The sequence below is a fragment of the Bubalus bubalis genome, chromosome 13 (genome assembly GCF_019923935.1).
Source record: "Bubalus bubalis isolate 160015118507 breed Murrah chromosome 13, NDDB_SH_1, whole genome shotgun sequence".
Lineage (NCBI taxonomy): Eukaryota > Metazoa > Chordata > Mammalia > Artiodactyla > Bovidae > Bubalus > Bubalus bubalis.
Window position 1 is genome coordinate 15120252 of NC_059169.1, and position 26492 is coordinate 15146743.

A 26492-nucleotide genomic window follows, 5' to 3' on the forward strand; every position below is an offset into this window, starting at 1 on the left:
TTTTAAACCCTCATAGGACTTAGCTCAGTCTTCTGCTTTTAAAAAGTAAGCACTTAATAAATACTTAATGTTTGATTGATCTCTTCAGTTCAGAGAAGCATGGCTTATTTCTCTCAAAACAAAAATGTTTTTTGTTTTATTCCCACAAATCCCAATGACACAGTGTTGTTTTGAATTGGTACTTTTTGTCATTTAGTGTCACCTTTTCAGGGGTAGCTCTCAAATCTGTAGTACACAGATGAATTTGACTGTAAGCAAGCTGACTGGAAGGCCTGACAATCTCCTGCCAATATTTCTGGTTTCTGAAGGATTTCAGCACTGAGTTTCACACACCCACCCTGCTTTCTAGCAACTGTGAGGATTTTATGCTCTTAAATCAGGTCGATTGCTTTACCTTCTACTTGAGAAGCAGTGGACCTCTGATTTCATTTAAGTCAGTGAGTCTTTCTACAGTGAAATTCTAGAAGAGAAGAGGTAGAGAAGTTAACCATCAAATGTAAAGAAAGATGGAAGGATCCACTTCTACTGGACTCAGAGGAAAGATTTAATGATGAAATTAGTACACACCTTTCAAAAAACTAGAAGTATTGGTAACTTATTTTCCAATTTGTTTCCAAGCCTGAGATCTCTCTTTACAGATCCTCCAGTAGTGAAATTACTATAGAATTTTAGAGCACATTGTTCCATGGACAGTGAAGAAACATTAATTGGGAGATAAATCCTTTGAAAAGCTATCTTAGAACTTGGCTCTAACTTATATTTAATTCATCTGTAGGAGTCAAAATCAAAATAAAATGTAGTGGGCCTCTGAATTCTAATAATGATGAAGTGCTGGAAGTGGTAGACAATACTAAGATCTACCTTTAAATAAAGTACATTTGGAAATTTCTTTAAATAGAAATAAACATGAGTTTATGTCACAAAGTGAAGTGTGTGGTTTCCATATGCCACTTCCAGAAGTGGTCCTGTTACTTTAGTGGTATCTCTTAGGGAGGAATCATCCCATCATTGTATTTTCTAGGAATTGTTCTTTTATTACTTTTATGTGATATTCTAATTTTTAGAATATCACTAAATCTTTCATTGATAAACATGCAAATGTCATAAAGAAATACTTCCTATAGTAACAGAGTGATGAGATGATTTGTCAGTCTAAGAAGTATAACTCAGGCAAAGAGATGAATTTTTAGGTGGATTAACACCCCCCAGTTATTGGTTTATAAGTGATGCCAAACAAATGGAAAATGTGAACCCTAACTCAGAGTCTTCCTGAGAGTAGGAGGCACCACTATGTTTTCTTCTTTAAGAACTTCAGTTAAAAGTAAAAGAAGATTTTTAAATTTATTTTTAAATCCTTAGTTCTGTCTACTCTTTCTCCTTTGACTGATTTGGACACTCAAAAGGGAGACAGTTTTATGCCCATCTCATCTTAGTTATTTTTTTCAAGGTATTCTGAAAATAAATTTTTTTATGTAATGATAAGTAGCTTACTGTAAATTGAGGAAAATTCATCAGAAATTAATGCTGATTGGGACACCTAAAAAGCAGCTCTACCAATATAACATGAGTAGTGCCTGAAGAAACACTTTATCTCTCAAAGGTTAAGGAATCATGGTAAATAAAACTCTGGAAAAGAAAGGAATATATATATATATATATATATATATATATATATTTAATATACATACATATATATTTAAAATAGTGACTGATTCACATTGATGTATCAAAGAGACCACTGCAACATTGTAAAACAATTATCCTCTAGTTAAAAAAAACAACAACCAAGAACTCTTGAAAATAATCAGCAGTATGTTGCTTCTGTTAAAAAAAGAAAACAGCTTTAATCCTGGAATAGACAACTAAGGATGGTGTGCCTTATGAAAACTGTGAAGAAATAACCCAGTTATGTTAGATGTTGATAGTATCTATATTAGGACACAAGTGTCTCATCACACAGGAAACCAAGATTCAGAAATCTGGGTGTCAGCAGCCTGTGCATCACGAATCACGTGATTCAATCCTGGCTGTGGAGACAGCTCATATGTCCATTTCCCAGGACCTTGTATTTAGGTGAACGGGCTCCCCGCTTACTTCCTTTACTGCTGGTCCTGCTCTAGTAAAAGCTCTTCTCCATCTGTTGATTGCATTTCAGTGTCTCTTCCAGCCCACACCAGCCTTTCTTTTTGAAAAGTAGGAAGGTTCTACAAAATATGGAGACCATCTGACATCTCACAATCTCCTGTGAGGGGCATTGGCACCTGGCTAGTAGATACAGTATATATAGTAGGTTACTCTGAAATCATGATAATAGAAGTGGTTGTCTTATAAATTCAGATTATTACTTTCAGTTTTGCTGTAGCTTATTACTTTTCCAAGCTCAAAAACAATCTCAAGCATTTTATACTGAGATATATAGTTTTCAATAGTATTATTCTCTCTGTTTTCCTTAAATTATACCTTTTAAAATGCTTTCCACAGTTACATTATGATGTTATGGTATCTTGGAGCCAGTTAATTGTTAGAAGAATATATTTTTTTACACTTTCATTTAGTAAGAAAGCAGTATTATGTATAAATTATCTGTATGGATTTGTTTCCTAATTTATAGGAACAGATGTCACAAGATAAGATGCACTTATAGCTTCATTCATACATCCAACAAATATTTATTGAGAGAACTTTAGTCAGGCATAATTGCAGATTCTAGGATCATCACAGTCATCAAAATTGATAAAGTCTCTACCATTTAGCTTAAACTCTTGTGGAGAAGATGGAAACCTAGTCAATGCATGTGTAATAAATTCTCAGTGCTGATACATGTGAAGAAGAAAATAAAGCAGAACATGAAGAGAGGCCAGCTGACAGCATTATTAATAATGGGCAATATCTGTTGATTTCTTTGTATCAACCACTACAAACTCTACACATACTGACTCATTTTATACTCTGATGATGTTAGCAAGTACATACCTTTATATTTCATCTTCATGTTAGTCTCATTCTCACAGTCTCAGAAAGCAGTGTTTACTGGAAAACATTTTCACCTTACAAAAGCCTCAGTCCTTGTAGGCCAAAGTGGAAAACCTGAAGGAAAGTAAAAAAACAAAACAAAACAAAACAAAAAAACAGATTAGTGATGAGATATCATCCAAATTGAGAGCAAGTGTGAGATTATTTCTTTAAAGTTAAGACATCAGTCTTATGAAAGACCAATTTGATGTGCAAAGATTACTAATGTCAGCTCAGAAGGAAAAGTGATAAAAGCTTTGCCGCTGTCACACCTTTGATTAGTCCCATCACTGGGTGCAGATGTATGAATTTGTTTCATAGATAGAATACTAAGTCCTCTTCCTTGTAATGGAGGAAAGGGGGAGACTAAGCTGACATCTTCCATTTTATAATTTTCACCACGAGCACTTGCATCACAATCCAAATCTTACCCTTTAGATTCTGGAAATATCAATACCATACTTAATCCTAAATCAGAATTCCCTCTTTCTGAGCTTGAACTCCATCAGGAGCATAATTCAGGATCATGTTCATAGAAATACTCCAGCATTTAGGATACCATGAAAATGTTGCCCTTTCACCCCTAGTGTTTTGTTATTTGACACTGTAATTCTGGGTCCCTGCTCACTGGCCATCACTCATCAATCTGTTGGTCTCTTAATCTGAAGTATATTTACTTTTTGTTCTTTAACTTCAAGCATAGTATGGGTTTGGTTCTTATTCCATAATATTTCTCCAAAACAAATGTTCGTTGAAATGACTCCTACCAACCAGTGACTTTCAGATTATCTCTGGCAGTTAAAAGTTTGTTTTATTTAATCTTATGATTACAATTTAAAAAGATTTTTTATTGAAGGATAATTGCTTTACAGAATTTTGTGGTTTTCTGTCATACATCAACAAGAATCAGCCATAGGTACACTAATGTCCCCTCCCTCCCGAACCTCTCTCCCATCTCCCCCTGCAACCCACCCTTCAGCCTGTTACAGAGCCCCTGTTTGAGTTCCCTGAGTCATACAGCAAATTCCCGTTGGTTATCTATTTTATATATGGTATTGAAAATTTCCATGTTACTCTCTCCATACATCTCCCCTTCTCCTTCTTCTCCTCCTCCCATGTCCATAGGTCTGTTCTCTATGTCTGTTTCTCTGAAACTGGAGCCTGTTATACAGAATGATTGCAATTTTTTCAGAGTAGATAAATATAAACACCACCCATAGCCATGGTCTGGGGGAAATAAGATGTTATGTTGTGTCCTGTTTTTCCTGAGTTTTCTCATTGCAAAACATTTATGACACTGAAGAAAATCCAGTTGACTGGAAAAACAGGTATGGGGTTATATTTTGGAAGGAACCAAAGCCAAAGTAGGCTCCAGGTTTAATAATATATGAGGTACAGTTTGCCATTGTTTGAATTTGTATTTTTTTAAACCTTTAGGTCTTCCAAAATGGTAAATTACTGATAAGATTATATCTTTAGACAACCATACTTCCTAAAATAATTTTGCTTAAAAAAAATTTCCCTTAGTGTACTAAGATCTAGGGAAAATATACTTTGGGAAAACTAAAGATCCTTTTAACTTTTCTGTTTAGATCAGATTGGGAGAAATAGCTTCATATCTTGAGAGACTTCCTTAACTAATCCCTGGTGGGGTTTCTGGTGGATATCCTATGGCAGGGATAGGGGACACTGAGATCTTTCTGTCCTGAGTTGACTCCACCATCTTTCACAGTGAACGCTCCTTGGAAGGAGCTCTCCCCATCAGGTGGCTGTACATGTAAGAGACATAAGAAGTCCTGAGGATGTCAAAACTCTAGCATATGAGGCTTATCTCCTTCAGCAGAAATTTGTGGAGGAAAATGTTCTTCTTTCTGTATCCACAGGTACAACTTAAAGAAACCATCGAAGGTCTTCCTGGTAAAATGGATGCTGCCTTAGCAGAAACAGGATCAAATTTGAGTGTTGGACAGAGACAACTGGTGTGTCTTGCCAGAGTTATTCTCAAGACAAATCAGATATTGATTATTGACAAAGCCACATCGAATGTGGATCCAAGGTAAGGGGCTGAGGTCCATGACCTGGAATCTGAATTTTAAATGTGGTAAATGGAAAATGCTTGATGATGCTTAAAAATGTTTTCAAGTGTTCTCTTTGTCCCAAAGAAATATCTTGATAAGATGAATTCTAGAAAACAAAGAAAGAAACTAAAGCATGTTATATGGTATTAATATTGTTATGAGACTTCCTATGAGAGCAAAATTCCTAAATGTAGCTTCTGATAATTTCAAGCTTTCAAGGGAAGAATATTTCCCATTGCTTTATGAACAATGGTAAATTTGTAAGTAGACTTTTTATACTTAGTTTTTCAGAAACAAGATTAAGTCATAAAGCATTGATTTTTAAAAAACATCATTATTATATATGATATTTTTAAGTCTTAAGTCTGCTTTTCCTGTCTTTACTAACTAAACTGAACTTCTTTGATTCCAGAACTGATGAATTAATAAAAAAAGCAATCCATGAGAAATTTGCCCAGTGCACTGTGATAACCATCACACACAGATTGAGCACCATTATTGACAGTGACAAGATAATGGTAAGAGCCTTACCTGTGGAGTTTCAGTTATTTCCATTTTTGTTCAATTTTGCAATATATCCTTCCTTGTAAAACTTTATAGGAAACTCTAATAAGTTAACTTTCTCTTAATTTTTCTCCATTCCTGACAATAACTTGGGTACTTAATTATACCTTCAGAATGTACTATTAAATAATACATCCAATAATTGCATATTTTCATATTAAAAGTTTATTTACACTGTCATTTTTCTTAAAGATGGCCAACCATGAAAATATTCCAAATCCAAGATAAGTCTCCATATTTCAGAGTAGTAGAACATGGTCATTTTTACTATTCCACAGTTGTTTCATTATTTTTAGATTACCATAATAAAAAACTGAGACCTTTGGGAATTCCCTGGCTGTCCAGTGATCAGGACTTCATGCTCTCACTGCCAAGTGCCAATAATCCCTGGTTGGAGAACTAAGATCCCACAAGCCACATGGCATGGCAGATTAAAAAAAAAAAAATAGCCTTTTATTTAGATTACCAGGAGGCTGTTGGCTAAAGTTGAAGAATTTCTTAGCTGTTGCTGTCAGAGGGAATTCCATGAGAAGAAAGGGCCTGGTGAGAAAAACAAAGTATTTTCACAGAAAGCACTTAATAAAGGAAATATGTCACATAGCAATTGGAGGGCTAGAAATGTTAGAAACACTGAGTTAATAATTTTAGCAGGCAGCTACTGTGTCCTAGGACAAATCTCCAGACCCAAGAACTCAAGAGGAGAGGCCCTAAAGAGTCGGTGCTCAGACCTCCATGGAGCAGTCACTGCCCAGGTGCTGGTGATACTTGTGAGGGAGCAGGATGGGGCTGGTTCTCCACATGCTTAATGGACCCTGGAATCTGGAGTCAGGTCCCACTGCTGAGGTGATGCTGCAGGATTAGCAGAAACTAGACAGTCTGTTTGCTCTGTGAGTCCCTCTAGTACTCCCTACTGGTGAGTGAGTGAATTCGCTCAGTCGTGTCGGACTCTTTATGACCCCATGGATTGTAGCCTACCAGGCTCCTCTGTCCATGGGATTCTCCAGGCAATAGTCCTGGAGTGGACTGCCATTTCCTTCTCCAGGGGATCTTCCCAACCCAGGGCTCGAACCTGGGTCTCCTGCATTGTAGACAGATGCTTTATCTTCTGAGCCACCAGGTAACCTGGTGGCTACTGGTAGGATCTAACAAAGAGCCAGCTGGCCAAGAGTGAAAGTGAAAGTCACTGGGTCATGTCTGACTCTTTGTGACCCCATGGACTGTACAATCTATAGACTTCTCTAGGTCAGAATACTGGAGGGGGTAGCTTTTCCCTTCTCCAAGGGATTTTCCCAACCCAGGATCAAACCAAGTCTTCTGCATTGCAGGCAGATTCTTTCCAGCTGAGCCAAAAGGGAAGCCCAAGAATCCTGGAATGGGTAGCCTATCCCTTCTCCAGGGGATCTTTCCGACCCAGGAATCGAACCAAGGTCTCCTGCATTGCAGGTGGATTCTTTACCAAAGAAGCTGTCAGGGCAAAGTGTTTCTGAAATGAGATTTGCAAAGAGCCAGCCTCTTCATCACAAGAGTGTAGAAAGAAAGTTAAGTCAGGGCTGAGAGACTGTAGATAAACAACTAGCAAGTCTCTTACATAGTAGATCTGGACTCAGCACACAAAGCAGGCCCTAAGCTTTGGTGTTTGGATATCTGTCTAGTATCTTTCCTGTAACTTTGATTTGTTCTTACTTCCTCAGAAATTAGTATTTCCTTCCTTAGCTTTGTTTTCCTCCTTCCTCCCTCCTTTCCCCTTTTCTCTCTTTTTTTGACTTCTCTCTCTTTTTCTTTTCCCTTTGTTGCTGAATTTCCATAAATCTTAGGATGTGGATTTATAAAATGACAAGGAAAACCATTCCTCGAAGAGAAATCTTTGGCTGCAAATAAGCCCTAAGGAATTCAAGTTGTTTTCAAGCTAATTCCCAGCCTGTGGAAACAAGCTGATATTACTCATTTTACAGATGCTAACTACTGTCACAAGATCCTGCAGTATCCAGTATTGCTGATTAAAGATGAAGTAAATAGATAAGGAAATCCTGCACAGTGCTTAAAAGGCAGCAGAGTCAACTTTTATTTCAATGGTCTATACTAAATAGGTCAGTCAGTATATACTAAACAGGTAATAATCAGTAATAAATGGTCAGTAATACCCAAACTTCCTTATGTCCAGGGATAATGGAGTTGTCTCTTTTGACTTCTTGAGCAGTTCCTGGAATATCACCTCCCTCCCTACTCCCCATGCATTGTCAGGTGGGATCACCAGTGGGGACACTGAGTAGATACCAGACTGTCAGTCTGGAGGCTGTGCCTGTGGCCTCACTCCTGCGAGCTGGCCATACTTAGGAGTGAGTTCTGGAGAAGAAAATGACAAAAGTGGGGCATCTGCCACCAAAGGGATGCTCTAGGCTCAAAGCAGTGTGTCTGGTCACCTGAACTGAAACATCTCAGTTAGAAGCAGGCCTCTCCTGCAGAGTTTTGTGAGGGATCTGGTGACATTCCAAGATTTTAGGACAGTGACTTTGAAATGCCAACAACTTTGTTTAGCATCAAGCATCCTTAGTCCTTTGTTTTTGTTCTTGAGTGCTAATTGGAAAAGTAACCTTTTATTTCTACTCTTTACCTGTCACTTTGTTATTCTCACGTCTCAGCACTGTATTTTGCAGACTGCCCCCCAAAGGCATACTTCTTACACAAGGAATGATTGATGCTGTGAAATTTCCCTTTTGAAACCCTTTGTCAAGCTTTAGAGGCAGCAACAGAAAGATGACTTGATCTCTTGTGTGAATAAATTCTTTGCTTCTAAATGTAGCCTGGAGATGTGTTTTTGGGTTTTGGTATTACAACATTCATGGAAGCAGCTTCCTGTTACTACCTAATTCTTATACATGCTGTCACTTTGGAATGTAGCCTCTGTGGTAGCTCAGATGGTAAAGAATCTGCCTGCAAAGCAGGAGACCTGGGTTTGATCCCTGGGTCAGGAAGATTCCCTAAAGAAGGGAATGGCAACCCACTCCAGTGTTCTTGCCTGGGAAATCCAATGGACAGAAGAGCCTGATGGGCTAGAGTCCATGGGGTCACAAGGAGTTGGACACAACTGAGCAACTGACACTTTCACTTTGGAATGTATGATTGGTTAAGGAAACAGTGAAAAAGGACAGCATTTGGCAGACCTGTCCGTTGCTTAGTTCTAAGTCTTTATCTATCAGTACTTGATCCATAGTTGTAAATGTCTAGTTCACAAGTACCTCCTTAATCAATCATCTTTGTTGCCGTTATCAAAATACGTCCATTTGTTTAATGTTTTACTTACCAGTCAGTTCAGTTCAGTTCGGTTCACTCAGTCATGTCCGACTCTGTGATCCCATGGACTGTAGCACGCCAGGCCTCCCTGTCCATCACCAACTCCTGGAGTTTACTCAAACTCATGTCCATTGAGTCGGTGATGTAACCTCAGATTTTTCCCTCTTTGTCAATATGTTCAACAAGTCCTTAACCTAGTTTTACAAAACAGTTTACAGCCCGGCCCTTCCCCACCTTTCTAGTTTTGTCCCTCTCTGCTCCCCCGCCTTCCTTTACAGCTAAAACCACACTGATGGTCTTTCAGGTCTCCAAATGCAGTCTCTTACAGTGTGTCCTTTCTCAACTGTTGGTGGCTTAGACTAATGTCCCTGCAGTGGAAATGGTGAGATGGCTGGATTTGGGATAGACACTGAAGTGGAGCCAAGTGATGGACTGAACGTGGGATCTGAGGGAAGAGAAGGGAAATACAAGGGTTCTCTTTGGAGCCTGTGATGATGACCTTGTTTTCCATGGTGACCTTGCCCTTCACTGTGGAGCTGACCTTCCTACTCCTGTTTTGGGAGACCTTCAGTTTAAGGCTGTCTGGTCAAGGTCATCAGTGATGTCACAAGGAGATCCCAGTAGGAGATGTAAATCTGGCCACTTGTTTATATCTTGGTCTGACCTGGTTTCAGCTGATGACTCCTCTGGTAGGAATAGAAACAAGAGACATGCATCCTCTAGCTTCAGGGCTGGAGAATTGTCCTCTGTTCTACACCCACCCCAGGTGTAAACCTTGTATTATTTTCTAGAGCTTTGGATTACCAGTCGACTTTCAATCGGCAAAGACACCATAAGTATTGTTCTTTCTCAAAACTTTGACTTTCGAGGCACCTGTTTTTCTTGATTGATTTAGAAATACAGGAATATGGGGGATGGATAAATTAGGAATTGGGATTAATAGATACACACTGCTGCTACTGCTACTGCTAAGTCACTTCAGTCATGTTCGACTGTGTGCGATCCCATAGACAGCAGCCCACCAGGCTCCCCCATTCCTGGGATTCTCCAGGCAAGAACACTGGAGTGGGTTGCCTTTTCCTTCTCCAGAGATACACACTATACATATAAACAACAGGACCTACACTATAGCACAAGTAACTACTTTCATTATCTTGTGATAAACTGTAATAGATAAAAATCTGAAAAAATAATCTGTCTCTCTATATATTTATATATGTACAACTGAATCACTTTGCTGTATACTTGAAACATTATAAATCAGCTATACTTCAGTTTAAAAAAAAGTAAAAAGAAATATAGGCATATCTTGTTTTACTGCACTTCACAGATATCGACTTTTTTTTTTTTTTTTAACACATTGGATGTTTGTCACAACCCTACATCAAGTAAGTCTATTGGTGCTATTTTTTAAAAACAACATTTGCTCACCCCAAGTCTCTGTGTCACATTTTGCTAATTCTCACAATATTTCAAAGTTTTTCACTATCATTACTTTTTTATGGTGATCTGTGACTAGTGAACTTTAATGTTACTACTATAACTTACTGAAGGCTCAGATGATGTTTAGCATTGTTTAGCAGTAAAATATTTTTAAATTAAGGTCTGCACATTGTTTTTTTTTTTTTTCAGTCTCAATGCTATTACACACTTGATAGGCTACAGTGTGGTATAAACTTAATTTCTCTATGCTCTGGGAAATCATAAAATTTATGTGACTCTTTATTGTGATATTCACTTCATTGTGGTGTTCTGAAACTGAACCCACAATATCTTGGAGTTTCCTTTCCAGAATGCAAGTGATTATCTGTTCCAAAAGCTTTGAGGACATAAGTTAAGTTAATGAGCTGTAAAGCCTAATGCTCTAGAGGGCAGGGAGCCAGCCTAGGGGAGTAACTGGGTAAGTGATAGATACTGGTGAAGGGCATAATCAACAGTGTTGTCCCTAGAGTCATATATTGCCAAATGCTTTTGTTGTTGTGCAGTCACTCAGTTGCGTCTGACTGCCAGCCCATGGACTGTAGCATGCCAGGCTTCCCTGTGCTTCACTGTCTCCCACAGTTTGCTCAAACTCATGTACATCGAGTCAGTGATGCCATCCAACCATCTCATCCTCTGTCCTCCCCTTCTCCTGTTGCCCTCAATCTTGTCCAGCATCAGGGTCTTTTCTAATGAGTCAGCTTTTTGCATCAGGTGGCCAAACAGTGGAGTTTCAGCTTCAGCATCAGTCCTTCCAATGAATATTCAGGGTTGATTTCCTTTAGGATTGACTGATTGGATCTCCTTGCTGTCCAAGTAACTCTCAAGAATCTTCTCCAGCACCACAGTTTGAAAGCATCAGTTTTTGCACACTCAGTCTTCTTTATGGTCCAACTCTCACATCTGTACATGACTACTGGAAAAACCATAGATTTGACTATACAGACGTTTGTCAGCAAAGTGATGTCTCTGCTTTTGAACACACTGTCTAGATTTGTCATAACTTTTCTTCCAAGGAGCAAGCGTTCCATGGCTGCAGTCATCATCTGCAGTGATTTTGGAGCCCCAGAATATAAAATCTGTCACTTTTTCCATTGTTTCCCCATCTATTAGCTATGAAGTGATGGGACCAGGTGCCATGATCTTAGTTTTTTGAATGTTGAGTTTTAAGCCAGTTTTTTCATTTTCTTCTTTTACTTTCATCAAGAGCTTCTTTGGTTCCTCTTTGCTTTCTGCAATTAGGGTGGTATCATCTGCATATCTGAGATTATTGATATTTCTCCCAACTATCTTGATTCTAGCTTGAGCTTCATCCAGCCCAGCATTTCACATGATGTACTTCGCCTATTGGCTAAATAAGCAGGGTCACAATATACAACCTTGAGGTATTCCTTTCCCAATTTGGAACCAGTTTGTTGTTCCATGTCCAGTTCTGACTGTTGCTTCTTGACCTGCATACAGGTTTCTCAGGAGGCAGGTAAGGTATTCTCATTTCTTTAAGAATTTTCCACAGTTTGTTGTGATCCACACAGTCAAAAGCTTTAGTGTAGTCATTGAAGCAGAAGTAGATGTTTTTCTGGAATTCTCTTGCTTTTTCTATGATCTACTGGATATTAGCAATTTGATCTCTGGTTCCTCTGCCTTTTCTAAATCCAGCTTATACATCTGAAATTTCTTGGTTCATGTTCTGTTGAAGCCTAGCTTGGAGGATTTTGGGCATGACCTTGCTGGAATGTTAAATGAGTGCAATTGTGTGGTAGTTTGAACATTCTTTGGTATTGCCCTTCTTTGAAATTGGAATGAAAACTGACCTTTTCCAGTGTGGTGGACACTGCCAAGTTGAGACATGAAAATCAAAACTACAGTGAGATCTTGTACCAGTCAGAATGATGATCATCAAAAAATCTACAAATAAATGCTAGAGAGGGTATAGAGAAAAGGGAGCCCTCCTCCGTTGTGGGTAGAATGTAAATTTGCGCAGACACTATTGAAAAACTGGAGGGATTTTCCTGGTGGCCCAGTGGTAAAGAATCTGCCTTCCAATGTAGAGGACTTGGGTTCAATCCCTAGTTGGGGAACTAAAGTCCCACATGCTCCAGGCGACTGAGCCCACACGCCACAACTACTGAGCTCGTGCATCACAATGAAGATCCCTCATGCCACAACTAAGACCCAGCACAGCAACAAACAAACAAATGAAGAAAAACTATGAAGGTTCCATAAGAAGCTAAAAACTGCCCCTGTGTGATCCAACAATTCCACTCCTGGGCATATACCCAGAGAAAAACATGGATACCTGCACCCCAGTGATCCCTGAAACACTGTTTACAATACTCAAGACATGGAAGCAACCCAAATGTCAATTGACATATGAATGGATAAAGAAGATGTGATACATATATACAATGGAATATTGTGCTGTGCTGTACTTAGTTGCTCAATTGTATCCGACTCTTTGTGACCTCATGGACTGTAGCCTGCCAGTCTCCTCTATCCATGGGGATTTTCCAGGCAAGAATACAGCAGAGGATTTCCATGCCCTCCTTCAGGGGATTTTTCCCAACCCAGAGATCAAACCCTGGTCTCCCGAATTGCAGCTAGATTCTTTACCGTCTAGGCTACCAGAGAAGCCCACAATGGAATATTACTTAGATATAAAAAAGAATGAAATAATGCCATTTGCAGCAACATGGATGGACCAGGAGATGATCATATTAAATGAAGTAATTCAGACAGAGAAAAACAAATATCATATGATATCGCTTACATGCAGAATTAAAAAAAAAAAAAGTGATACAAATGAACTTATTTACAAAACAAAAACAAACTCACTAACATCGAGACCAGAGACCAAATTTATGGTTACCCAGGGGAATCGTGCAGGGAGGGAGAGATTGAGAGTTTGGGACTGACATGCACATACTGCTCTATTTAAAATAGATGGCCAACAAGGATGTCCTGTATAGCATAGGAAACTCTGTTCAATGTTCTATGATGACTTGATTGGGAAAAAATTTTGAAAAAGAATGGAAACATGTATATTGATTCACTTTGCTGTAAACCTGAAACTACCACAACATTGTTAATCAACTATATTCCAATGTAATAAAAAATTAAAAGTAAATATACTCCCATATAAAGTAAAACTTAAAAAAAAGAAAATGAATCAAATTATTTTGCAATAGGTCCATTTAATTTTTATGTCTAAGACAGCTACCTAGATAAACACATCTTCATTGAGCTTATGTAACTGACTGACTTATCTCACTTAATGCATTTGTCCTTAACCAGTGGAGAGTGGCAAATGATTTGAGATTGGCATTCCCGGAGAATTTCTTGGATCAAGGGATTATCACACTAACTTAAATGTGTGGTTCAGTTTAGTTCAACTTGGGTTATGGAAGAATGGGGAAAGAGAGAGATTATAGGAACATTTTCTTATAGATATAAAATGTTAAAAAATAATTCAAAATTGTACCTATTTTTCTGTACATAAAATTTAGAGTTGCCTTATGTTTATGTGTTCTGAAATACCTAGAATCTTTGACAAAACTGGTAAGCATAGAGGCTACGTTGGTAAAATTCCATTCCTGGCCTTTTTTCAGTCTATGTTCCAGTGCAACTCTTGTACGTCCTGACATGAGCGTTGACCACACTGCACTCTGTTCCTGTCAGTGCCCCATCCTCTCTGACTACCCCTTTTCTTTTTTCTTCATTTCCAACATTTGACAATAAGTTTCAAGCCTTTATCTTCAACACTGGCTTGTTTGTCTTTCATTTTCCCTTTCACGCTCCCTCTTACCCACAACCATCAGGCATGTGGTCCTCCATGTCCACATCCCTAATCCTGTCACCCCTGTATCCCACTGCCTCGGCGGCTTCCCTTGCCAGCTATATCCGTTCCCTCCTTGATCTTATTCTACAGTCTTGCCAAATTACACCATTGGGCAGTCACCCTGTCATACCCTGAATTTAGTTTCCTTTGTTTTTAACTTTTAATCAGCATGTATTGTGTGCCTGATTCCTGTCATGTACAATGTCAGAGCCCTGAGATGCAAAGTGAACATGGAAAGCCATATAAACCTGCTCTGGAGGAGATCCCAAGCTAGCGACCAACCCTCTTGGTCCGTTTGGTTGCCTGTGTCTGGAATGACCACTGTCTGCCGACCCACCTCCAATTCTGCATGTTCAAGGCTATTCATTCTTCAAGGCCCAGCTCTGTGCTCTCTGTCCTACTTGAAGCTTGTCCTCCAAACCTCTGGCCAGAAGTCATCTCTTCTGTTACTCAACTCCTCCTAGTCATGCATTTTTTTTTTTTTCTTGCATTATAGACACTTAAGGATTTTCTTCTCTCTCTCCTTTCAGTATAGGCTCCCTGACATATGTGTTTTCCTGTTCTAGAGCATCGAGCATAGTGCTATCAATGCAGTTAAATATGCAGTAAATGTTTGCTGAATAAATTTAGAAACTAATGAAAATTGACTTGTTTTCCTCAAATATGTTTTGACTGTGGGCCATTTCATATTTATTGATCATGAAAGTTAAATAAAACTAGTTTTCTTTCTTTTTTTTTTTTTTGTGAATATATCCCAGGCACACAGTAAATAATTTGTGCTTGAGTATAATAAAATTACAGTTGAAAAGTAGACAGGATAAATGTTTATGTTTACATGCATATTTTCTTAAATTATAAACAAAGTTAACATTAGGTATTATCCGTATGGAAAGATATTTTAGACTATTGAATATTAAACTTCTCATGTCTCTTATTTTACTTATGGTAAATAATTTAACAGTGTCTTTTACTTGTAACTCACATGCAGAGGAAGTAATAAAAGTTCAGTCCTAGATTCAAATCCCAGTTCTGCCATCTGCTGATTCTACTGCCTTGGCCAAAGTATTTAACTGCACATCAGTCTTCATCTGTGTCTGGCCGTGAACTTCTTGATAGACTGTCTTGCTCATCTTTGAATCTCCCATTCCTAGAACAGTGCTTTGGTGATAGATATTCAGTGCTTACAGGATGGATGAATGGATAGGGAAGATGCAAGGAGTAAATGGAAGAGTGGATTGATGGAAATCATCAACCTTGTTTGTCTACTCTTGAGAGACATTCTTGAGAATTAATAACGGTGATTATAAAGCATATTGCCGGGAGCCGGTGGTGAGGAGCTCCACTCATGGCAAAGGTCATAAGGAAGGAGGCTCGGCATACGCAAAGGCGGGATCGAGCCTCAGGAGTCCCCCTGGAAATTCTCGAGCATCTACCCCCAAAACCAGAGTCTGCCTACTTTCTGCTTTGTGCTCTCACCTACACCTCTGACTTTATGGGGGGCTGTCCCCCACTACCTCTCTATGAAAAAAGAATTAACTTGCAGCTCCAGTTAATAAAGTTCCTGGGTGTGATAGTGTTTCAACCTACACACTCCTTTGGAAGTCCTCTAGCCTGCCTGAATAGGTTTTTCTGGCCACATGTGATTGCTCAGAGCCTCCCAACTGTGAGAGGCAGGAGATGTTCTAAACTGTCTAAATACAGATTCCTTTGAGCAGTTAAAAGATTGATTAGAAATTGTATTGGTGAAGGGTTTTTCACTTGTTGGGCCAATGTTTGCTTCTAAGTCTCCATATCCTTTACCTGCTGTGTCCCTGGCAGTGTATTGATTAATATAATTGGTATAAGTAGTAGCTTTAATGTTTGTAACCTTGGACCCTTGAGTTAATTCTTTTTCTTGTTATAGCCCACCACACCTTTGCCCTATAGGAATGCAACTTTAATGCTTTTGGAGGGTGGCTCCTGACCAATCACCTTTAGAGAAAAATAAGTTTTCTGAAGAAAGGGTCTTAAAATGTTAACAGGCCTCCGGGCCAGAAGATGATGCAAATCACCTAAACTTTTGCATATGATAAGTTTGCAGGAAGAAAGCCTGGCTTACTTGCATGACTCTACCCCTTCCCCCATTATCCCCTATGCATAACTTAAGGTATAAAAACTACTTTGGAAAATAAAGTGCGGGCCTTGTTCACCGAAACTTGGTCTCCCCATGTCGTTCTTTCTCTCACCTTCTGGCTGAATTATTCAGCCTCTTTTCTCCACTGAATCTCCTCACTGAGCTATCCTTATTTAACCACTCTTTATATCCTTTTTTTTTTTTTTTTTTTTGTGGTATCTTTGTCAGGTTTTGGTATTAGGGTGATGGTGGCCTCATAGAATGAGTTTGGAAGTTTACCATCCTCTGCAATTTTCTGGAAGTGTTTGAGCAGGATAGGTGTTAGCTCTTCTCTAAATTTTTGGTAGAATTCAGCTGTGAAGCCGTCTGGACCTGGGCTTTTGTTTGCTGGAAGATTTTTGATTACAGTTTCAATTTCCATGCTTGTGATGGGTCTGTTAAGATTTTCTATTTCTTCCTGGTCGAGTTTTGGAAAGTTGTACTTTTTTAAGAATTTGTCCATTTCTTCCACGTTGTCCATTTTATTGGCATATAATTGTTGATAGTAGTCTCTTATGATCCTTTGTATTTCTGTGTTGTCTGTTGTGATCTCTCCATTTTCATTTCTAATTTTATTGATTTGATTTTTCTCCCTTTGTTTCTTGATGAGTCTGGCTAATGATTTGTCAATTTTGTTTATCCTTTCAAAAAACCAGCTTTTGGTTTTGTTGATTTTTGCTATGATCTCTTTTGCTTCTTTTGCATTTATTTCTGCTCTAAGTTTTAAGATTTCTTTCCTTCTACTAACCCTGGGGTTCTTCATTTCTTCCTTTTCTAGTTGCTTTAGGTGTAGAGTTAGGTTATTTATTTGACTTTTTTCTTGTTTCTTGAGGTGTGCCTGTATTGCTATGAACTTTCCCCTTAGGACTGCTTTTACCGTGTCCCACAGGTTTTGGGTTGTTGTGTTTTCATTTTCATTCATTTCTATGCAAATTTTGATTTCTTTTTTGATTTCTTCTGTGATTTGTTGGTTATTCAGCAGCGTGTTGTTCAGCCTCCATATGTTGGAATTTTTAATAGTTTTTTTCTTGTAATTGAAATCTAATCTTACTGCATTGTGGTCAGAAAAGATGCTTGGAATGATTTCTATTTTTTTGAATTTACCAAGGCTAGCTTTATGGCCCAGGATGTGATCTATCCTGGAGAAAGTTCCATGTGCACTTGAGAAAAAGGTGAAATTCATTGTTTTGGGATGAAATGTCCTATAGATATCAATTAGGTCTAACTGGTCTATTGTATCATTTAAAGTTTGTGTTTCCTTGTTAATTTTCTGTTTGGTTGATCTATCCATAGGTGTGAGTGGGGTATTAAAGTCTCCCACTATTATTGTGTTATTGTTAATTTCTCCTTTCATACTTGTTAGCATTTGTCTTACATACTGTGGTGCTCCCGTGTTGGGTGCATATATATTTATAATTGTTATATCTTCTTCTTGGATTGATCCTTTGATCATTATGTAGTGACCATCTTTGTCTCTTTTCACAGCCTTTGTTTTAAAGTCTATTTTATCTGATATGAGTATTGCTACTCCTGCTTTCTTTTGGTCCCTATTTGCATGGAAAATCTTTTTCCAGCCCTTCACTTTCAGTCTGTATGTGTCCCCTGTTTTGAGGTGGGTCTCTTGTAGACAACATATGTAGGGGTCTTGTTTTTGTATCCATTCAGCCAGTCTTTGTCTTTTGGTTGGGGCATTCAACCCATTTACGTTTAAGGTAATTACTGATAAGTATGATCCCATTGCCATTTACTTTATTGTTTTGGGTTCGAATTTATACACCGTTTTTGTGTTTCCTGTCTAGAGAATATCCTTTAGTATTTGTTGGAGAGCTTGTTTGGTGGTGCAGAATTCTCTCAGCTTTTGCTTGTCTGAAAAGCTTTTGATTTCTCCTTCCTACTTGAATGAGATCCTTGCTGGGTACAATAATCTGGGCTGTAGGTTATTTTCTTTCATCATTTTAAGTATGTCTTGCCATTCCCTCCTGGCTTGAAGAGTTTCTATTGAAAGATCAGCTGTTATCCTTATGGGTATTCCCTTGTGTGTTATTTGTTGTTTTTCCCTTGCTGCTTTTAATATTTGTTCTTTGTGTTTGATCTTTGTTAATTTGATTACTATGTGTCTTGGGGTGTTTCGCCTTGGGTTTATTCTGTTTGGGACTCTCTGGGTTTCTTGGACTTGGGTGATTATTTCCTTCCCCATTTTAGGGAAGTTTTCAACTATTATCTCCTCAAGTATTTTCTCATGGTCTTTCTTTTTGTCTTCTTCTTCTGGGACCCCTATGATTCGAATGTTGTAGCGTTTAATATTGTCCTGGAGGTCTCTGAGATTGTCCTCATTTCTTTTAATTCGTTTTTCTTTTATCCTCTCTGATTCATTTATTTCTACCATTCTATCTTCTAATTCACTAATCCTATCTTCTGCCTCTGTTATTCTACTATTTGTTGCCCCCAGAGTGTTTTTAATTTCACTTATTGCATTATTCATTATATATTGACTCTTTTTTATTTCTTCTAAGTCCTTGTTAAACCTTTCTTGCATCTTCTCAATCCTTGCCTCCAGGCTATTTATCTGTGATTCCATTTTAATTTCAAGATTTTGGATCAATTTCACTATCATTATTCGGAATTCTTTATCAGGTAGATTCCCTATCTCTTCCTCTTTGGTTTGGTTTGGTGGGCATTTATCCTGTTCCTTTATCTGCTGGGTATTCCTCTGTCTCTTCATCTTGTTTAAATTGCTGAGTTTGGGGTGTCCTTTCTGTATTCTGGCAGTTTGTGGAGTTCTCTTTATTGTGGCGTTTCCTCACTGTGTGTGGGTTTGTACAGGTGGCTTGTCAAGGTTTCCTGGTTAGGGAAGCTTGTGTCGATATTCTGGTGGATGGAGCTGTATTTCTTCTCTCTGGAATGTAATGAAATGTCCAGTAATGAATTATGAGATGTTTATGGTTTTGGGGTGACTTTGGGCAGCCTGTATCTTGAAGCTCAGGGCTGTGTTCCTTTGTTGCTGGAGAATTTGCTTGGTATGTCTTGCTGGACCTTGTTGGCCCTTGTGTGGTGCTTAGTTTCAGTGTCGGTATGGAGGCGTTTGATGAGCTCCTGTCAATTAATGTTCCTCGGAGTCAGGAGTTCCCTGGAGTCAGGGTTTGGACTTAAGCCTCCTACTTCCAGTTATCGGTCTTATTTTTACAGTAGTTTCAAAACTTCTCCTTCTATACAGCACCATTGATAAAACATCTACATTAAAGATGAAAAGTTTCTCTACTGTGAGGGTCACTCAGAGAGGTTCACAGCATTATATGGAGAAGAGAAGAGGGAGGAGGGAGTTAGAGGTGACCCAAATGAGATGAGGTGGAATCAATAGTGGAGAGAGTGGGCTAGCCAGTAGTCACTTCCTTATGTGTACTCCACAACTGGACCGCTCAGAGATGTTCATGGAGTTATACAGACAAGAGAAGAAGGAGGCAGGGGACAGAGGTGGCCAGAAGGATAAAAGGGGGAAATGAAAAGGAAGGAGATAGATCCAGCCAGTAATCAGTTCCCTAAGTGTTCTCCACCGTCTGGAACACACAGAATTTCACAGAGTTGGGTAGAGGAGAGAGGGGTTAGGGAGGAGATATAGGCGACCTGGTGGAGAAAATGGAGAGTCCAAAGGGAGAGAGAGCAGTCAAGCCAGTAATCTCGTTCCCTAGTGAAAAATGGGTCCTGAAGACTGGGTTCTTAAAGGTACAAAATTGTTAACAAATACATAAAAGCAAAAATTAAAAATCTAGAGTAGAGTTTGGAATTTCAAAAATACAATGTTAAAAAAAAAAGAAGAAAAATAAAGAGAGAAAACAAACAAACCAACAAAAACAATGTTGCAAAAATTATAAAGAAAATGCAGGTACAAAATTGATATCAAATACCAAAAAGCGTAAATTAAAAATCTTGAGTAGAGTGTGGAATTGCAGATATATGATGTTATATATAAAAGAAGAAGAAAAAGAAACAGAGGGAAAAAAAAGAAAAAAAAAGTCACAGAAATTACATAAAAAAAAAACTATAGGTACAAAATTGATATCAAATACCAAAAAACATAAATTAAAAATCTTGAGTAGAGTTTGGAATTGCAGATATACGATGTTATATAAAAGAAGAAGAGAAAGAAACAGAGGGAAAAAAAAAGTCACAGAAATTATAAAAAAAAAAAAACTATAGGTACAAAATTGATAACATATACCAAAAGACTAAAATTAAAAATCTAGAGTAGAGTTTGGAATTTCAAAAATACAATGTTAAATAAAAGAAGAAAAAAAAAAAAAAACACGGTCAAAAAATTATAAAATATATATATGAAGTTTGCTGAAGAAGAAAAAAAATAGGGTCTTTTTTTTTTTTTTTTTGCAAAGTAATAGTTATAAAAGTGAAAATTAAAGGACAATAGAGGACTTATAATTTTTAAAAAAAAATTAAAAAAAAAGAAAGAAAGATTGATCATAAAAATAGTAAAAATATATCTAGGTCTTTCTCTGGTTTTGTTGTGAGTATTGTGGGATCAGTTCATTTTTGGCTAGTTCCTTGGTCCGACTTATATTTCTCAAGATCTATAGGCCCCTTCCTATGTAGTCTGTAGTAACCACAGGGTTTTAATCTATGGCCTGTAGCTTCCAAGGCGTTTCCCTCTGTTATAGCTTCTTCTGTTTGCTGGTCTCTTCAGTGTCTGGTTTCTGCCCTGACACAAAGGGGACGGTGGAGGACACTTTTTTTTTAATTTTTATTTAGGCTCACTTGTTCAGCCGCGCTGTGGGGAGGGAGGGATGCTGCAAACAGATAACACTGGCGTGCGCTCGCAATGCCTCACCCACACAGGGTCTACCCCTGCTCACGGTGCGTGTGTCCTCCCTGCCCACACTGCTCGAGCTCTAGGTTGTTCCGCCGGGAACAATCAGAGGCCGGCCCTGGGCTGAGCTCCCAGGTCCAAGCCGCTCAGGTTCAGGCACTCGGGTAGTCCTCAGAGGTGCAGACTCGGTTGGGCCTGCGTTTTGTGCTCTTCCCAGGTCCGAGCAGCTCAGGTGATGAGGTGTTTGGCGAGCACCAATGCTGCGACTTATCACCTCCCCACCACTCAGTTATCTGGGTGTAAAACTGGCGCACCTTCTCAGGCAGATGTTGACCGTCCAGACCCCCAAGAAGTTTTAGTTAGCAAAGAAGCCTGCTTACAGTTTTATAGATAGTGTCTCTCTGGGGCTGCGATTGCCCCCTTCCGGCTCTGGCTGCCTGTCACCGGAGAGGGAAGGTCTGCAGCCGGCTATCTCTGTTCAGTCCTTTGTTCCGTGCGCAGGCCTGGCGGTGTCTTAGGTTAGGGCTGGCTTTTCGCGTGGTAGATATCCCACAGTCTGGTTTGCTAGCCCAAATTATTTCGCTCAGATAGCGCTCAGGACATTCGGGCCCGATTCTTACTCTAAGGGACACAGCCCACGCCACGCTTCTCTGCCCAGCCCCCACTTGCTAATGCCATGTGCAGGCGTCTGCGCTGCTTCTCCGCTGGGGGAGTTACCGTAGGGCGCACAATCTGCGATTTTTAATTGTTTATTTATTTTTTTCTCCCTTTTATGCTGTCCTCTGTGCTTCCAAAGCTCAGCACAGATTCGGCAGTGAGAAGGTTTCCTGGTGTTTGGAGACTTCTCTCTTTTTAAGCCTCCCTTCCCGGGATGGAACTCCGTTCCCTCCCTCTTTTGTCTCTTTTTTTGTCTTTTATATTTTTTCCTACCTCCTTTCGAAGAGTTGGGTTGCGTTTCTGGGTGCCTGATGTCCTCTGCCGGCATTCAGAAGTTGTTTTGTGGAATTTACTCGACGTTTAAATGCTCTTTTGATGAATTTGTGGGGGAGAAAGTGGTCTCCCAGTCCTACTCCTCTGCCATCTTGGCTCCTCCCTCTTTATATCCTTAATTAACATTTAAATAAGCTGTTGTTTCCTGATCACCGATACCGTCTCCCCTTCGAATTCCCTGGATCCACCGGGGCTGGACCCTGGCAGCATATGAAACAGTAAATCATCAACTCACAGCTATTTTTATTTTCCATTCCAAATCCAAAGACTGCTATTTTAGTTATGGGATGCTTTCATGGATCTGATGGTTACTGTAGCCTTTGTTACACTCCATTTATATGCAAGGGCATCCCATCTCTCAAACCTTGTGAATCTGTCCACTTGAGGCTGTATTCATAATGCAGTTCACTTTAAGATACTGTATTTTGTTTAATGCCTATTAAAAGAGTATTAATGAAGTGTATTGCATTTGCATTTTTAAGGTGTTTAAAAAGTTAAATTTTAAGTTCTTATAAATTATCAAGCATTGCAACAAACTATCACACTTCTGTCATTCCCCCACCTAAAACTGAAAACTCCCCTTATAAAATATAATGGTTAGTAATGTCAACAACAAAAAAATGCACAATATGAGAATTGTGAGTTGTTTCATCTGGGGCAAAATGAGGACTGTGGCCTAGGAGACAGCATTTCAGATCACTCTGAGAAACTACTCCAAAGAGTAGAGGGTCAGTGTTAGATGTGATTGTGAAGCGGGGTATGTGCAGTCAAGTACACCTTTTGGCAGAGACTTTTTGCTAATCATGAAGAGCAGATATTGCTGTTAATGATTTTAGTGCTTTTCTAGATATGAGGAGATGCAAGAATTGGGCTAGATATGAGAAGATGCAAGAATCAGGCTCACAAAAATCTTCTCCTAAAAGTATCTAAGTATCTGAAGGCGTAATTCTGCCAATATTTCCCAGGGCACAGTGTCTCATTCCGAGTCTCCACCCCGTACTCCTTTTAGGATGTGTTGAAGGTCAGTGGCTGAGGTGGTTTATGACCTAGTTCTCATAGAAGTGGAAGGCAAGTGCCAATTTTTAGTAGGCACTAACACTGAAATGGCTCAAAGTATTTTGATCAAAATGATCTTTCTACCATTTATATTATTAATCCTATTGTTTTTTGAGAGCAGTATTTTTTTTTTTTTTTTTGGCTTTGAGTATTTTAGATATTAGCCAATTCTAATAACTACTCATCTCAGTGGCATTTATGTGTTTTAGACAACGTGAGAGAAATTGGAAATTTTACTATTCATTCAAATTTGAATAAAGTAGAAAGTTGGACAAGGAAAAACATTAATATTTTCATTAAAACATATAAATTCTTTATAGTCAGAGAACTCATTTTCACCAACTCTGAAATGGTGATTTTTAAAAGTTGTTGCTTTTGCAGAATGTAAAGTTGTTCATTGTATGAAGTAATGAACCTTTTGATTTCAGGCGACTCAGCCTGCAGCAGCTAAAAGAAGGATTTTGGTTCCCTGGACAGAGATTGAAGTCAGGCTGAGGCATAGAAAGCTCTGAATCCCAGGCACCAGGCCTCAAGGGCCAGTAGCCAGTGACAAAGCCCTGGACTTCTGACTTTGTATAAATGAATTTATACAAGCAGATGGACAGTAGTGAAACAAAGTGCTTGGTAGGAGGGAAAATGATAACATGTAGATAGTAACATGGGCAGGCTCAGAAAAAGAGTGGTACACTTGTGATAGGTAAAATCACTTATATGGGGCATTTTTTTCTGGGTTTCCTTTGGACAATCATCTTGTTTTATCTGACTCAGAGTCTGTACTTGGTTTATCTCAAGGTCCTCCCATGTGTGTACATACATCCCTTAGGCAAGATGGATCCTAGAGAAGAGGCTTATGGGTAGGTTGACATCACCTACAGTGGGGTGGTGACACCTCCCTTTTTGACCCCCAAGGAACATTTCTGCACATGTGTAGGTAGGAAGGCCTTTTTAACCTTGAGAATGAGAAAATGTGGCCTGTTTATCTTTCATCTGGGCAGAGCTCAGCTTCTCCTCCCTCCTGCTATTGTCTTCTTCTTGGAGTATCTGTCCAGAGAGGACAAACTCCAGCTGGGAAGCCTGGGGCCCATCCGTCTGCTTCCCCAATTTCGTACTTATTTACTTAGTCTTTGGCATGAGATAGACCTGTGTTTTAAAATTGTGTTTTTGTTTTTTTTTTTTTCTTCTTCAAAGTCAAGAGGAGTAGTTATATGTTCTATGTTTAAGTAAAATTGCACATTAAGGGCATCTAAATTGGCATGCCAAATTATAGGACATTTTAATAATTAGGTGGATGTGACAGATTCAATTATTCTTCAGCTCTTTTGAGAAAGATGCCTTTAGCACTGATGCACAGTAGTTAAAAAAAGGTTACTGGGAAAATGGCCTTTATGAGACTTAATGAACAATTCCCACTAAATGACATAGGATGGATTAAGTACAATACCTAGATGTGAAACACAACCTGTGTCTTGCTTAGAGTTTCAGGGTATTTTCTTAAGATACATTTACTCTAGTAGTGGTAGTGGTAGTAGTCACTCAGTCATGCCTGATTCTTTGCAACCACATGGACTGTAGCTCGCCAGGTTCCTCTGCCCATGGGATTTCTCCAGGCAAGAATACTGGAGTGGGTAGGTATTCTCTTCTCTGGGGGATCTTCCCAACCCAGGGATGGAACCTGGGTCTCCTACATTGGAAGCATTTTCTTTACTGTCTAAGCTACCAGAAAACCACTTCACGTCAAAACTGTTTTCCTGTGTACATCATTTAGGCCAATTGTTTCAGACTCTTCCTTCCCTCTGAAACTATTAAGCAAAGTCACCAACAGGCAGAAAGGCAGAGTTAAGAGCCCCCTTGTCTTCCTTTCAGCATCCTATTAGTGGACATATTAATGAGCAATAAAGTGGCTGAAAAGTAGGCAGTTGGAAAAAGGAAAGAAGCAAGGAAAGATAATTTGTGACAAAAGAGATTTAGAGCCTCAGCAATTCAGACTGGGCTTCCCTGTGTGCTATGCCAGGCTGTGATCACTGGAATTTGGAGCCCAATTTCTTTCTTGCTTCTTTAGTCTAATCCTATGAGAAAACTGGATTTCTACAAATTTATTCTATGCTAAGTAGCTCTGCTAAAGCTGCTTAAGTAGGAGCTCTTTTTGCCAGCCTTTCACTCTCAGAATAATAAACTACAACAACAGCCAAATTCAAGAAGCATCTTAACCTCTCTGACAAGAGATTCAGTGCTCTTTTCAGTTCAGTTCAGTCCGACTCTGAGATACCATGGACTACAGCATGCAGGCCTCCCCGTCCATCACCAACTCCCGGAGTTTACTCTAACTCTTGTCCATTGAATCAGTGATGCCATCCAACCATCCAATCCTCTGTCATCCCCTTCCAATTCCATATTCAATCTTTCCCAGCATCAGGGTCTTTTCAAATGAGTCAGTTCTTCGCATCAGGTAGCCAAAGTTCAGCTTCAGCATCAGTCCTTCCAATGAATATTCAGGGCTTATTTCCTTCAGGTTGAACTGGTTGGAGCTCCTTGCAGTTCCAAGGTACTCTCAAAAGTCTCCTCCAACACCACAGTTCAAAAGTATCGATTCTTCGGCGCTCAGCCTTCTTTATAGTCCAATTCTCACATCCATACATGACTACTGGGAAAACAGTATCTTTGACTAGATGGACCTTTGTTGCTAAGTAATGTCTCTGCTTTTAAATATGCTGTCAAAATTGGCCATAACTTTTCTTCCAAGGAGCAAGTATCTTTTAATTTCATGGCTGCAGTCACCATCCACAGTAATTTTGGAGCCCCCCAAAATTAAGTCTGTCACAGTTTCCATTGTTTCCCCATCTATTTGCCATGAAGTGATGGGACCAGATGCTATGATCTTAGTTTTATGAATGTTGGGTTTTAAGCCAACTTTTTCACTCTTCTCATTCACTTTCATCAAGAAGCTCTTTAGGTCTTCACTTACTGCCATAAGGGTGGTGTCATGTGCTTTATCCATCCCAGCATTCCTTATGATGTATACTGCATATAAGTTAAATAAGCAGAGACCTCTCACCTTCTGAGATGATCCACACTCTGTCCCTTGAGTGTGTTTCTGCTATAGCCACTCTTGCCTTTTGAGATGGCCTGCAGTCTGTCTATAGAATCTGTATGTGTGTGTCCAGTTGCTCAGTCATGTCTAACTCTTTATTACCCCAAGGACTGTGGCCTGCCAGACTCCTC

General features: G+C 39.1%; 2 protein-coding genes across 2 annotated transcripts in view; both read left to right on the forward strand.

The window, feature by feature from the left end:
- The window catches only part of LOC123328868 (ATP-binding cassette sub-family C member 4), a gene marked incomplete in the record, with an annotated part of 1148417 nt that overhangs the window by 373606 nt on the left and 748319 nt on the right, over positions 1 to 26492 (forward strand).
- LOC123464824 (ATP-binding cassette sub-family C member 4-like) overlaps positions 1 to 26492 on the forward strand; it is a 113079-nt gene that overhangs the window by 85552 nt on the left and 1035 nt on the right. The window contains exons 11-12 of the mRNA XM_045162440.1: positions 4896 to 5068; positions 5503 to 5608. Coding sequence (XP_045018375.1) covers positions 4896 to 5068; positions 5503 to 5608 — 279 coding nt within the window. The remainder of the gene's footprint in view (positions 1 to 4895; positions 5069 to 5502; positions 5609 to 26492) is intronic.